We start from the raw sequence: 14,995 nt of genomic DNA on the forward strand, positions 1-14,995 counted from the left end.
GCGTGAAGGCCGTGCGGGATGGAGGGGCGGCTTCTGCTGTGCCAACAAATGCGTTCTTGTACTTTGCGCCTGTGCCGGCTGTAGGTGTTTTCACGCGCACCGTATCTTGAAAGTGATCTCCAAACGGCTCTGACCTTTGTATGCGCTGTGCTTACGCCGCTTAGTTTCTGTTGAAGCGATAGACCGCACTAACCTTCGCTCGCTGCGGTGGCCGCGCTTCCCCATGGGGAAAAGCACAAAAGCAACAAAAGTGCCACCGCTTCAAACTCTTTGCGCCCAGTCGCGGCTTCCGCGCCGTCCGGCGCCGCGTCCGCGCCTCCGCACCAAAAGAGAAAGGGAGAAAGCGCGTGACTGCACGCTGTTCTCTTTCACGGCCGTCGGTGGGACGGCGTTGATTCGTATCAACCGACGCGGGTTGAAAATTGATTCGTAACAACCATTCGCTAGCACGTTGCAAAGTAATGGGGCTCGACCGGGACCACAGAAAAATTCGTATCATCCGGAAATTCATATTAACCGTGATCATATCATCGAGATTCCACTGTAATTGAAATTTTGGTATGGTTACTAGGCTTGTGCGAATAGTAATATTTTGGTTCGAAGCGAATTCGAAGCGAATAGTCCTTGTGGTCAAATACTTTCGAAGCGAATTCAAATAGTTGTCAGGTGTCTGAAGAACAAAACTGAGCAGTTTAAAGTGGTTTCGTGAAAAAGTTCTTTATTTCTGAGGTTGCAACTTACAAAGGCATCACAGAGAATCCTGTGATAACATATCTTAACCAGTAAAAAAATTTTATGTATATAGACTAGTTGTAGAAGATGCTCCCTTCTACACAGATAACAACCTACAACACACACACACATGCATAAAGCTTTTAAAACATCACAGAAAATTATTTGATAATATATTGCAAGTAAAAAAGTAATGGCATATAGACTAGCAGCTCCACAGGCAGTGAAGAAGGTACCACCTTCTACTGGTTAAAAGGCTACATCACACACAGAAAAAAAAAAAGATCGTTTGATAACACGTTTCAATAACAAAAAATATCACACCTCTATATGCAAGTAAAAGGTGTTCCCTTCTACAGTTAATAAAATGAAAGTCAAAAATTCTCATGCAGGAAAACTAGTTGCTCCACATGCTGGGGAAGAAGGTGCTCCCTTCTGCAGGTTACAATGGCACCCACTGTCGAAAATAACCTTTCACTTGTTGTCTGGGTTGCTGGCACTGAAAGGTACCTGCGGGCTACCCTTACAAGGGACGGATGAAGGTGGCTGCCTTTGCTCTTCCACCAATCGAGTGGGTCCTCACAGCGAGGAAGGAGGGGAGCTCTCGGGTAGCTCTCAACATCATCTTTGATCAAAGGACCAGACTTCATAGAACCATCTGATGCAAAGCTTGCAAAGCCCCCCCCCCACACAGAAGCATCTTGGGAGCTATCTAAACCTGTATCGCTCTCACTTGATGCTTCACAGCATACAACTTGCAGGGTTTCCTCTGCTGCTGTGGTGAGAACAGCGCAGGCCCACTTCTCTGCCCTTTCCGTATAGTAGCAGGCATCCTTAAATCTTGGATCTAGCAACATCGCTAGGGCTGCATCCTCAGATGTCTTGACACCAGGAAACCTTGCCTTGATGCTGCATGCCAGATTTGAAGCAATTGCCGATGACTCATCTGATTGAGCTGCGTGCCGAGCAAGTACAATGCCAGTGCACTCCAGCAATGGAATGACTTGGGACAACGTTGGATATTTGTCAACAGATAGCTCTGTTGTGGCTTGAGCAAGTGGATCCAGTACCTTCACAGTGCACTATGAATCCGGCAATGGCCTTTGTCATTTGCTGTGCTTTTGGCACCGTATGTTTCAGCTCCGGCTTGAACTGGTCAGCACGTCAGGCTTAGCAGTAGACTTCACGCTTTTCCGCGTGCCACGTTCCTTTTCGTATGTCACGAAGACATCCGGGTGCCTCTTTAAATGCGTCGCCAGAGTCGTCGTAGGTTGGCGTCTTCAGAATGGAGTGGCACTTCAGACACTGAGCTTCTTGGCCTGGCGGGACCTTTACAAAAAAGTTCCATATTGGGTTGACGCCTGTGGACGCATTGGCCATGTCACTTGACTGAAGTAACTGATGCACACTGAAGTTCAAGCGCGAGTGCGATCAACACCTGCTCACTGCATGCGTGCCACACGGTAACCAAACAATGAAATGGGAACCTTGCCGAACGTGCGCGCGTAAGATGGCTACGACAACGCTCTGAATGTGGTTTAGCTGGTCTCAAGATGTAGGCCTGATGTCAATGGCACTGCAGCTTGCCTAACGTAACTCCTGCTAGTACTTGCACACAGTTTTGATATTCGTTCACCCCGAATGCTTCAAAATATCGGACATTTTAAATTCAGGTCGAAGCGAATTCGAATACTGTAATATTTGTTCGAATATTCTAAGCGCTCGGCACAAGCCTAATGGTTACATATTTTGCATTTGTAGTGTGCAATACGATGATGGACGGAGTTCGTGTGCGCGTGACTGTGCTTTACCGGCAGTCCAGGCTGCTAACTTTGGGGCAACGTAGAATCCTCTTTCAACCTTGCCTGCAAAAGCGCATTTGAACTTGTGGAAAAGGGGGATGTTACCAGTGGCCATTGGCACAGCTAGCGAGGCATTATCGCCTCGCTAGCTGTGAGCTGCTAAAAAAAGTGCACATTTAGCTCGATTGCATTTCGATGGCAAGCCTTGAATGCTGATACTAGAACGTCATGGCAAGGAGTGGAATACAGTATACTTCTGTCTCGGAGCTTCTAGGTCATGAAAGTCGAAGACAGTGCTCCAATTTTCCGATACTTGCTGTGGCAGACAGCAAGTCACTGGTCGGAAGCAGGCATTTTGTCTTCAATCAACCAAGATAACTTTTTTTTGTTTTTTTGGTAGGCTTGGCGACCAAGGGGATATTAAAAAGCATGTAAATAGGGCATATGACAGCCGTATTGCAACAAACTAAACGAACATCACATGACACCTGATGTGTGTTATGGCACACAATTATGCACTTAGCCTTTGGGGAACCCAGCAGTACCATGATAAGGGCCCACTAGATAAATGAACATGTTTTAATAATGAAGTCCTGTATTCACTAAATGTTTTGTAACGTACCTAAGTACTGTCCACAAGCGCTAGGCACTCAGCTGACCAGCCAGTGAGGAAGGGCTCTTATGTAGGGGTGTGAAAATATTCTTTCTTTTCTTCTTTCTGGGGTTTTATGTGCCAAAACCAGTTCTGATTATGAGGCACGCTGTAGTGGAGGGCTCCGGAATAATTTTGACCTCCTGGGCTTCTTTAACGTGCACTACAACGGAAGCACACAGGCGTTTTTGCATTTCGCCTCCATCGAAATAAACTTTTGAATAACAAATCGAATTGTCACTATTCATAAATGTGAATATTTTTTAAATATTTCAAAACATCAACGGTACCCAAATAAGCATAAAATTGTAGCAAAGGTATAGTAAAATTTTACTCCTGCAGGCACAATATAGACATAAAACACGAGAACTTGCCTATTGGAGCAGGGTACGTCACCTAAGTAGCCACTCTTTACAGGCTATACAGCGATCATTCGCACTCTCTGAAGGGCCCTGTGCATGCGAATAGACTACTTGTTTGCTCCTTATGCTCTATTTGTGCTTTTAATAAACAACTCGCCATAACATACTATGTAATGACAGAAACTTGCTAACTTGAAGAATACTGGTATGTGAACATTCTTTTATATTAATTGTGATAACGGCTATTCATTATTCGAAAAGTATTCGATTCGCATCTGGCATCATTCGATAAGTGTTCGATACGGTCTCATAAATCACTATTCGCACACCCTTGCTCTTATGTGAGAGAGTATTGAGAATGTACTTCCCAAAGAAACGAGTAAATGTGTGCAATTCTTTTAGATGTTTACGCTGTGTGCCACATTTCAATGTCCCACATTTGCAGGCTGTTTGAGATGGGTTTCCAAGAGCAGCTGACCGAGGTCCTGCACCGATTGCCCGAGGGTCCGTCAGACGCTCCTCTTCTCGGCCACTTTGCCTCGATTGCTGGTAGACTTTGCCCGGGCGGGCTTGTCTGAACCTGTGCTCATCCGCCTCGATGTGGAGGACAAGCTCAGTGAACAGCTAAAGGTATCGCATCACAACTTAACGTTGACAGGACGAATGTGAATGTTCAATGCCGAGGCAAACGGTGCATATCTTGTGGTGGCATCCAGGTACGCCTTGTGGAACTCGCATAAAGAAGCTCGTAGCAGGGGCCAGCTTGGACTTGCTAGCTGAAGTTAGCTGCAGTTTGTATTCTTTTTTTTGTGCGCAAATATATATGGGTAAAATTTGCAGGGACTTCACTGATTGTGTAAAAGTTGTGTGTGTTGGTGTATTGTAATAGAGTATTTTGGCAGGGGTCACAACCAACCTGGTTGCCACGAGTGCAACTGAATATTGTGTGTACCTGTTTGTATAATTGGTAGTGTTCGATATTTGTTTGCAAGCTGCTCTGGTTCTGGTTGAACGTTATTGGTTCATGTATCTGCTTATGTAATAAACAATACTAATACTGTTCTAGGCCACAGTTTACTAAAATTTGGTTGACTCGAAATTCTGGTAAAGCATTCAGTCAACTGTTGCTGAATTTGCTAACCGAGCCTTCAAAACTGCTCTTTGCTTGATCTGTTCTGCATAGACATTGCTCCATATTTGGCAGATTGCATCTGTAGCACCTGCTGTCTGTACAGCATGCAAATTTGGCAGTGTTAATTGCCGTCACATCAGTTGCTATGCCTTCGAGAGCAGCACTAATTTTTTCACATCTTCCTCAGACAGTGTACGTCATGTGTCGCAACAACGACAAGACAGCCATCCTGCTGCACCTGCTGAAGCACGTCATCAAACCTGATGAACTCACCTTCATCTTTGTCGCCACCCGTCACCATGCTGAATACCTCCGCGACGTGAGTTACATTTGAATTGTGAGAGTGCTGTAATCAGTGTCACTTTTTTTTTTTTTCTGGTGCTTATCACGTGCAGGAGGGAAGATGCCAAGCATTTGGTAAAAGCATGTCAGGTCATTAGCATGGCCTGTGATGTCAGTCAGCCCATTCGCACTGTAACCAGACAGCTTGTGCAGGAGCAATTGTGTTTATGTGTTTGGCAACGAATTCAATTCATTCTCATTGTGGCCAAGAAACAAAACCATGGAATGAAATAGACAGTGGGTAAGAATTGCAGATTATTGCTCTAAAGCATGAGTTCTCTAAGTGGGTTCCGCGGAACCTTGCGGTTCCGCAGGCCCCTGCTCGGGGTTCCGCGAGCCACTGATAAATTTTCCGTGGTCCCGCGCTCACCAAGTGACTAAAACTGCGAAAACGAGGTGCGCTCGATCCACAGAACCTCCATAACTCATGCCCAAGTGTCAAAAACAGCGCGTGACGGCAACGCGCGAACTGCGCAATAAATTCGCAAGCAGCATGTAGCCACCCAACCTCCGAAAACGGGCAGCGCGCCTAAGCTTTGGCACTTAAATATCGGAGGCCGTAATTTACCAACATGTGCATTTCTCCCATTTGTAGATAGCGTAGGCGCACTTGCATATACGTTGGAGGAATAAAAAATGCGCGGAGCATCGCAAATATGCACCACAGAAGAGCAAGAACGGCGCTAGCATCCAACCGAAACGAAGCGGCGCAGTCCGCATCGCCATGGTCCTTGGCGGTAATCATGCACGGCACGTGATTGACAGCAATGCCGGCGCAGCTTCGTGCCTAATTGTGCCCTTAAAGACTTTATTCTTGCGTTTAGCGTCGCGCGTAACACTGCGTTGGCGGCATGCCGCGTGCCTTCATAAGTGCTTAGTTGCCATCCATGATCGCGTCGATAGCCACCGCAGTTTCGTCCACAGCAGTTGCGGCAAACAGTAGTTTCGTTTTCACTCGGTGCGCGCGTCGGCTGCGTGCCATGGCTGCGTGCGTTTACAACTGCATAGTCACCAACCATGGTAGCATCGATAGCAACTGCGGTTTCGTCCGCACTTGCAGCGAACGGTAGTTTCGTTTTGACTTGGTGCGTGCGTCGGCCGCCTGCCTTCTGAACCGCAAGGTCGCCGTCCATGATCACGTCGATAGCGGCCGCGGTTTTGTCCGCAGCGGTTGCGGCAAGCAGTAGTTTTGCTTTGACTCAGTGCAAAGCTGTCGAAGATTAAGAGCACCGGCTACATCGTGATGTACCAACAATTTGTTGGCGAGCAGCTGACTGGCGAAAAAATAATCGGGATGTACGCGCGTGAGACCTTCACCGCTGCTAGCGCTAATCAGTCATGAGATGATGAGAATTTCAGCTTCCGCACTGGTCTTGTGCTAAATATAAACAGGATTTGCTGATTCATTGAGTAAATAAAAGCGTGTTGACGTAGCTAAGCATTTGTTTATTGTTTTCTTGTTACCCTCGATAATTCGACATTCGGTTAATTAGGATATTTTAATTCGCTTAATTCGGGGGGGGGGGGGGGGTTCCTTGGCGCTTCATGGAGCTTAGCAGGGTTCCCTAGAACGAACATGCTTGAGAACCCCTGCTCTAAACTATTATGGCAATGTGGCATTATTGCTCTTAACAATAGGATACACAAATACACCCCTTTAGAGCCACTCCACCAGCTATGCCACTAGGACTGTCTTCTTCAAGACATTGTTTTGAGAAGTGTCACATCCTAAGAATAAAGCTGTTTATCAAATAAACAATAGACTTTTGAAAGAGCAAGTGCTATCTTTAGTGGCCAGGGGATCCTGGGAAATTTGAGGGTTGGTTTCTGGTTTTCGCTCTTTGGGCAACGCTGCATGCAGGTATCGGGATACCGATAGAAAAACCTGTTTTCTGCACCCAACTGCCAAAGCCAAACAGTGTTGGTGCTTCCAAACAGGGCAAAATAACAGAGACCGACATCCAGCTGCCGGAGACAAGAAGCTGCAACATGAATAAAGCCTGCAGTTTCACTTTGCACTCACATTGAATAAACGCGAACACGTGTTTCAGCACCACCTTATGCATTTAGAGAAAACTCCGCTGTATATAGATTCCAAGGGGCACGTTGGATCTGCTGCATTTTTTTTTTCTTCTAATACCTGCATATCATGAAATTTTTGCTATGTGTTTTGATTTTGACACTCGAGATAACGGGGCTTACTGAGCTAATGTGTCTCTAATTTGTTCTAGATCACGGAGTAAGATTAACAGCCAGGGTTGACTTGCTTGATAAGGACATTCAACTATACTGAAACCTCGTTACAACGTAACGGGATCTAACGAAATAATGGATATAACGAAGTAAATGAAATTCTCCTTGAAATCTTCATAGAGAACCATGCCTTTGAAACCTCGTTGTAACGTAATAAAATTGACCTGTCAATGGATATAACGAACTATATTAGTCTACCAAAAAAAAATGCCCGACCACGGTGCGTGAAGTATTGCGCAGAGTTCAATACGCGTTCGGCGCGGCTGTTTTAAAACTCCCGCGTCGACCTCGCAGCCAAGCGCGGCCGAGCGAGCCATCCTCCTCGCTCAACCAGCGGGGCAAAACGAGCGGGCGGGCCACGTGACGGCAGCGAGAAGCGGCCAAGCGCCGCAGCAGCAGCAAGCGAAGTGACCTTTGTGCTGTCTATCGCTTCAACGCAAACTGATCGCCGAGAACACATGGCACACACAAAGCTACAAGCTGCCGACGCACCTACACTGCCTAAAGCCCCTTTAACACTGCCTAGACTCTGCCCCCAACGTAGATCGCTTTCAAGATACGGCCCGCGTTGGTCGTGCGCGGCGGCACAGTACGCAGTTGATGCCAGAGTACAACACCGCACGGGCGCGCACTTTTTCCACATCGCAGATCACTTTCAAGATACGGCTCCGGAGTAACCCCCTCCCCCCAGGCCTCGCGGGCAACAGAAGAAGCGTGCTTCCGCCCTGCCTTTCTGCTTCGCGTGTGCGAGATTGAACCGCAATCATCGCCTGACCCTCGCACGCCTTCACTCGCACATACAGCATACAGCGCGCGGCGACAGCGCTATTGCCATTGGACTTTATACGGAACAGTTATGTGCCCAAAAATTTAGGGCCCCAACGCGTCATAGACATCAGCTTTAGGTAGCAAATACAGATCTCTAAGGCCATGCTTTTGCTAGTGGAAACTGAAAATATGTCATAGGTGTTGCCCCCGGCACTATGGGCAGCCAGTCCCATCGTCAAGCCACCAAGCCAAGCGACATGAAAAGTGACATGAAAAGTCAACATGGCCGCTCGGGCCGGCACGGGGTGGCAGTTCGCTACGCATGATGCTGGAACGGTCTCACAGTTGTGACGCAACAGCGGGGTTCCCAATGCATTGGGTCCTATGGGAGCTATGCCGGGACTGGCCGAACACGACGTAACAGCCGGGAAAACATAGCACTCGGGAACGTAACAGCGGGGTTCTACTGTAGTTGTGCACCCAACTGAGCATACATTGCCGTAAACTGCTGTAATTGATGTAACGAAATAATTACGGCTCCCCTTCAACTTCGTTATAACGAGGTTTGAGTGTACTTATGTCCTGTGGAGTCAAACTTAGTGGTGCAGCACTTAGGGGGTGTTCATGTTGTGCCCTCTCACAACGCTGACAGTACCCTCTGCACAGCAATGTGCCCATTGCATTTTTTTGTCAGCTGCAGATAACAAACTGACACACTCGATGTCATGCATTCATCACCAGGTTCTACGTTGTCAATACGATCCAGCTGGCTGGCGGGCACCATTTGTTCTCATGCGCTTGTTCTTGCTTTCCTCTGCCCTGCCTGCATGACACCACACACTAAATGTGTGTGGTGTCATGCACTAGCAGCTAGTTGAGAAAGAAAAGTGAGAATATGTGTTACACAGATGCAAAGAAGAGAGGGGGTGAATAATGGAAGAGAGCGCTGGTCAACGCTTGGCACGTTGCAGCATAGGGATATTGGTTGGACGTGTCCAATACATTGCAAGATCGGCAACTTGGCATTTTTGTTCCTCGTGTTCCAGACTTTCTGCACTCTGTGTCAACTTTAAAATTGTAACCTTGTGTCATGATTTTAAAAACTGCAACTTGGAATAGTACAAGTTTGGGCTTGTTCATATTCTATATTAGTCGACTAGTGCACATTATAACAAAAATAATTGTACAATAGATGCATTGTCTGCATCTATGGTACTGTTTTTGAATTTTTTGTGTACTAGTCGGCTAACTTCTTGATGCTCAGAGAACTGGGAGTTATAGGAAACAATAGCTCCTGATTTTGTCAGCAGCACAACTTGGCAGCATCTGACTTTTCAGTGACTGCAACTCATTGCTGAGCACAATTTTCGTTTCCGTCAACTCAAGCTTTGCAATTAAACCAGTGTTTCACACATTCACCGTCTCTTGGCTAGAAAGTAGACTGTTATTTTCAGTTTTGCTTTGTCCCTCCTTCCCCCAACCTTTTCTCAACGCACCACAGGTTCTGGAGCAGGCAGGTGTGTCCTGCACATACGTGTACAGCAGCCTGGACCAGGCAGCCCGGCGCATCAACGTGTCGAAGTTCCGGGCGAAGCAGGTTCCTGTAATGCTCGTTACAGACGTGGCTGCCCGTGGCCTGGACATTCCACTTTTGGACAATGTGGTCAACTACAGCTTCCCTCCACGCCCAAAACTGTTCGTGCACCGCGTCGGTAGGTGCAACCACCATGTCATGCCATTTGTTGTTCTTGCTCGCCTCAATGAATCACTAAAGAAAACAGCGAATTAGTGTTCGTTAGAGTGGCGGATTATGTTTTTGTTGCTCTCTTGACATTTAATCAGTTGAAAGGGAGGAACTTGTGGATGTCTGCTGCGTACTTTGTAAATGTAAGCACTGGTACAGTCGACTATTGTAGCCGTAGTAATCCAGCAGAAAAGGTCCGTTTTGTCCGAAGTTAATTCTATCCAAAATTAGGGCCGCGGTATGTTGTGAAACAGTGGAACTTCTCATGTACAGTCATACTCGCATATAATTGAACTTGCAAAAAATGGGAATTACCGTATTACCGTAAAATGGGAATTGCCGTATCGGTGGCCAAATCATATCGTGTCTCTCCTACTTTTATTGCAATAGCAAATATATGGATACTCCAGGTCCATTTTTGCCATCGGCGCCGATAATCGCGCCTCAATCTTCTGCGTTTGAGAGAGGAAAGCGGGGAGGAAACGTGCCGTATTCCGTCATGCACATGTCACCAGGGGGTGAGGAGGGAGGGAGGCGGCGCAGCAACTGCGCATTGCGCAGCCTTATCTTGAAGGTGATCTGCGTCGGGGGCAGAACATTGGTGTTGGGAAATCGTACGTAACTGAATCATATCTAAGAGGTTCTACTGTATGTATGTGCTTTTATGTTGTCAAATTCTTTAAATGTTCTGCATCGAATTAGACAATATACCAAACTACCGTATTTATTCGCATAATGAACACACTTTTTTTCCCAAAAAATATGCCCAACGTTGGAGAGGTCCTCCGTTCATCATTATGCGGGGTAAAATTTGGAGTGATCTTTTTTCCGTGACCCCCCTAAAAGAGTCGTTATTGCGACAGTAAATGCATAGACAACTGCACGGATTAAGGAGTATAGTTTTATCGGCCATATAAACTTGGAAACTTTCGCTAACAATGTAAATTAACAAGCATGGTGTCGGCGCGCACAGGCAAACATGAACAGACCACACTCGATGACCGTGGACACTCGCTGTCAAAATGTTGACATGAGTAAGCGCGGCAGCAACAGCGAGCGAAGTGACCTCCGTTCTCGCCACTCAGTTTGCGTTGAAGCGATACAGAGCACGAAGGTCACTTTGCTCGCTGTTGCTGCCGCGCTTACTCATGTCAACATTTTGACAGCGAGTGTCCACGGTCATCGAGTGTGGTCTGTTCATGTTTGCCGGTGCGCGCCGACACCATGCTTGTTAATTTGCATTGTTAGTGAAAGTTTTCAAGTTTATACGGCCGATAAAAGTACAGTAGCCGACGGATTTTTCGGACTCCAAGAATTCGGACTTGTTGGATATTCCGGACTTCATAGATGCACCATCAGGATTCCCATAGAGCTAATGCATTTTCGCGACCGATTTTTCGGACGAATCTAGGTGCCAATGTTCGATTTTCCTGACTAAATCGCTCGCTCCGAGCCACGCCACTCAATCTTGGGGGCCGCCATGTTGGATTTTCTGCTGGCTTGGCCGGGCTTGGCTTCCAGTGCCCCCCTGTATAGCCTTCAAGATTAGTACACGCATGCTATCCTCTCGTCTCCGAGGCCATGCCAGCTCTTCCTTGGCCGACAAAACATTCCAAAAAGCGGCACTTTCTTTGTTTTGTTTTTTTGTTGTTTTTGTCGGTCAGCTCAGCACCATCATCATAATCACTTAAGCGGAATCCGTTTTTTTTTTTCTTTTTTTTTTTTTTTTCTTTTTTTTTAAGTTTAGGTTGCGCCGTACGCTGTGTGCGGGTGAAAGCTTGCGAGGGTCAGCCGGCAACCGCAATTTAATCTCGCGCACGCGGGAGAGGAAGGCGCCCGGAGGCGCAGGCGCGCGGACTTCGCGGGGCACGGGGAGAAGGCGACGGAGACGGTGGGGAGTTGCGTTCAGCTCTTGCGGCTGCTGCCAACGGAGCTGCCGTGCAGGCACCGTATCTTGAAAGTGATCTGCGATGGGTACAAAGGGCATGCGCCGAGTGCCAGTAGCTTTTTTTTTTTTTTTTTCGTCGTTCGCATTGAAGCGAGAGAATAGAGAGCGCGAAGGTCAATTTACCCGCGGCCATCGAGCGAGATGTGTTCATGTAACCTGTGCGCGCGTAACACCGTGCTTTTTTAGTGAGTAAGCGCATATTTACAAGCTTATACGCCCAATAAAACTAACATCCTTACTTCGTATCGTTGTCTATTAATCGATGCTCTGCCTTTTGGGCGAAACTGCGACATTTTGCCTCAATTTTTTTCTTTTGGGGGGGGGGGGGGGGAGTTTTTCGGACTGTTCGGTTTTTCGGACTGCTCGATTTTTCGGATTATTTTTCAGTCCCCGCGAAGTCCGGAAAATCGGTCGGCTACTGTATACGCCTTACTTCGTGTAGCTGTCTACGCATTTGCTTTCGCAATAACTAACTTTTTTAGGGGGGGGGGGGCACAGAAAAAAGATCACTCGAAATTTTACCCCACATAATGATGAATAGAGGACCCTCCAACAGAGGACCCTCCAACGGAAAAAAAAAGTGTGTTCATTATGCGAATAAATACGGTAGTTTGGTATATTGTCTAATTCGATGCAGAACATTTAAAGAATTTGACAACATAAAAGCACATACATACAGTAGAACCTCGTAGATATGATTCAGTTACGTACGATTTCCAACGCCAATGTTCGCAATCGAGAATGCAATAAATGACCCAATGCAGTTACGCTTATTTTTTATCCGGAAAACACAATCTTTTGGGACCAATGCTTAGTACATCTCAAAACTGCAGTCGTATCATATGTTTTCGGGGGCCCCTAGATCCCGTGTAAACAAGAACAGGTGCAGGGCACATGTAATCGCAAACAGTAGCTGCCCATCGCAGCAGCTTCTCCGCAATACTCACTCACCCGTCTCGCGTGAAAACGCCGCTGTGCACCGCCGTGCACTCGGTTTCCTATTCTGGTACTAGCGAATTTCCTCCCAGTGATTGCACGCCACATTCACAGCTATCTCGACCAACCCTGTTGCAATAAGTATCTTCACCCATCTGTTTCACAGCACGTAGGGCATAGTGCCGTTAGAAGCGTACTGCACGCTTTTAATAGTCGATAGCCCAAACACACCGCCCTTCTCGGCCGTAGGCATAGTGAAGCGAGTGTCAGGTATTGCTCTGCCGGCATCGTATTTTCGATTTCATTTCGGTTTCTCCTTGCAGTCTTAAAACACTATGCAATAATAACAATAAACACTGAATAATAATAATAATAATAGGATAAAACTGTGCATCTCAGGTCACATGAGCCCCACCAGCTCGACGCGTGTCGGCATTACGTGTCGCAACGAATCGTGCCAAGTTTCAGAAATTTCCCCCAAAATGTCACGCTTGAAGAAGCTTCTGACCAAGGCCGAATTCGAGGAGCGCAAGTGTAAGCTTGCCAAACCTGCAAAACCGACAAAGCGCATCTCGAGCTGTTCGGGCTCCACCAGCTCGGTGCATGTTGGCGCCCCGTGCTGCAATTATTCGCACAACACTTCGCATTACATAAATATCAACTGCAATTGAGTGTGCCAAATTGTTTAGGGACTTTGAATCGTACGTTTTTCCGGTTAGTACATTTTTTCTCTCATTTTTTCCAAATGTACGAACGAGGTTCTACTGTACTTGCTTTAGCCCAGTTATCAGTACACAGGGAAATTTTGAAATATTTTATGCAAACGAGTATCGAAATTATGGCATGCACTGTCGTTGTTTTCAGTTTCAGTGAGCTTCATTCCTTCACACGATCTATTTCAGGACGTGTCGCACGAGCGGGGCGCACTGGCACGGCGTATTCCCTGGTCGCACCAGACGAGGCTCCGTACCTGCTTGACCTGCATTTGTTCCTGGGACGAGAGTTGCGCTTTTCCAGCGCTGGCTCCAGCCCAGAAGGCACGTTCCATTTCTTACCTCTCGGCCCTTCATCCTTCTTAACCAGCTCATCAGCAGCGTGTGTCAGGCTGTGGTATCAAAACTAGTTCTAATTGGTGTTTTCTACGGGACATGTTTACTGCTACAGACACGAGGATATACTGCCCATGTATTCATCTGTGTTTCTGTGCGTTTGTGTTCACGTTTCTTGGTGGTCAACGCATTCATTTTCGTCAACAACATTAGAAGAATGAGACAAATATGAGGGCCACTTCGAAATGCCACTCGAAGTAAAGTTTCTTGCTGGCCAGTCAACTTTACTCCAGCGAGGGTCTACCATATCCTTACTTAGTGAATCACAAATCGATTACCAAACAAATTTTACTATCTGAGAAAAGAAATGTTCAAACTTCGATTGCAGCTGCGCTTTGCGATTCTGGTGGTGACATTGCCTTCAATTCTCGCAGAAAGTGGCCTATGTGGCCGAGTGCCTCAGGCAGTCATCGACGAAGAGTTGGAGCTGCTTCGGTGTATGCAGCATCAGTCGACCGATCTGGTATGTTGCTTTTCCTCTGTCAGTTGGTTATTTCCTAGGCCTGCTTACGAAACAGTAACATGACGTTATGCACGTAATCGCACTCACTGTTACCTGCTTCACTGCGCTGCTGAGCTCAAGATCGTGGATTTGGTCCCAGCCACGGTGTCCACATTTTGATGGGGGCAAAGTGAGAAAAACGCTCGTGTACTTGGATTTAAGTGCACGTTAAAGAACCCCAGGTGGTCAAAATTTGTCTAGAGTCTCCCACTACAGCATGCCTTATAACCAGATCTAAGTTTTGGCACATAAAAGCCCAGAATAATTTTTCTTTTTTTTTTTACCTGCTTTGGTAGCTCAGTGGCTACAGCCTTCTGCTACTGGACAAAAAGTTGTGGGTTCAATTTCTAGTATCGCCAGCCAAATTCTGATGGAGGTGGAATGCCAGAAATGCTTGAGTTATGAGCACCTGGTGCATGTGAAAGAAAATAAAAGGAAAGAAAAACGGTAAAGTTAATTTTATTTTAGGTGCATGTTGCACATTACATCACATAGGTCGCCAATTCACCATTCTGCCAGGGTCCAGAGCTCTAATTATGAAATGCGTAAAGAAAGAGGACAGCTGGGCTATAAAGAGATTGAGGGGCAGGGTGGACCCACTGCACGGGTCGAAAACTGTTGCACGCATTGCGTCAAAACAAAAAGAAAGCCTGCTCTCTTGTGCAACACTATGAACATTGAAACTGCATCACTTTCCACTGTGATGACCTTGT

General features: G+C 46.7%; 2 protein-coding genes across 2 annotated transcripts in view; one reads left to right on the plus strand and one right to left on the minus strand.

Moving 5' to 3' along the window:
• LOC119450668 (KICSTOR complex protein ITFG2) overlaps nt 1-1,564 on the minus strand; it is a 120,718-nt gene extending 119,154 nt beyond the window's left edge. The window contains exon 1 of the mRNA XM_037714178.2: nt 1,466-1,564. Coding sequence (XP_037570106.2) covers nt 1,466-1,564 — 99 coding nt within the window. The remainder of the gene's footprint in view (nt 1-1,465) is intronic.
• Nucleotides 1,565-3,961: 2,397 nt separating this feature from the next.
• The window catches only part of LOC119450670 (ATP-dependent RNA helicase DDX54-like), a 42,674-nt gene continuing 31,640 nt past the window's right edge, over nt 3,962-14,995 (plus strand). Inside the window, 6 exon segments of the mRNA XM_049666130.1 lie at nt 3,962-4,054; nt 4,056-4,178; nt 4,868-4,999; nt 9,545-9,755; nt 13,574-13,712; nt 14,159-14,243. Of these exon segments, the coding sequence (XP_049522087.1) occupies nt 3,977-4,054; nt 4,056-4,178; nt 4,868-4,999; nt 9,545-9,755; nt 13,574-13,712; nt 14,159-14,243 (768 nt within the window). The 5' untranslated portion in view covers nt 3,962-3,976.

The sequence above is a fragment of the Dermacentor silvarum genome, chromosome 4 (assembly GCF_013339745.2).
Source record: "Dermacentor silvarum isolate Dsil-2018 chromosome 4, BIME_Dsil_1.4, whole genome shotgun sequence".
Taxonomy (NCBI): domain Eukaryota; kingdom Metazoa; phylum Arthropoda; class Arachnida; order Ixodida; family Ixodidae; genus Dermacentor; species Dermacentor silvarum.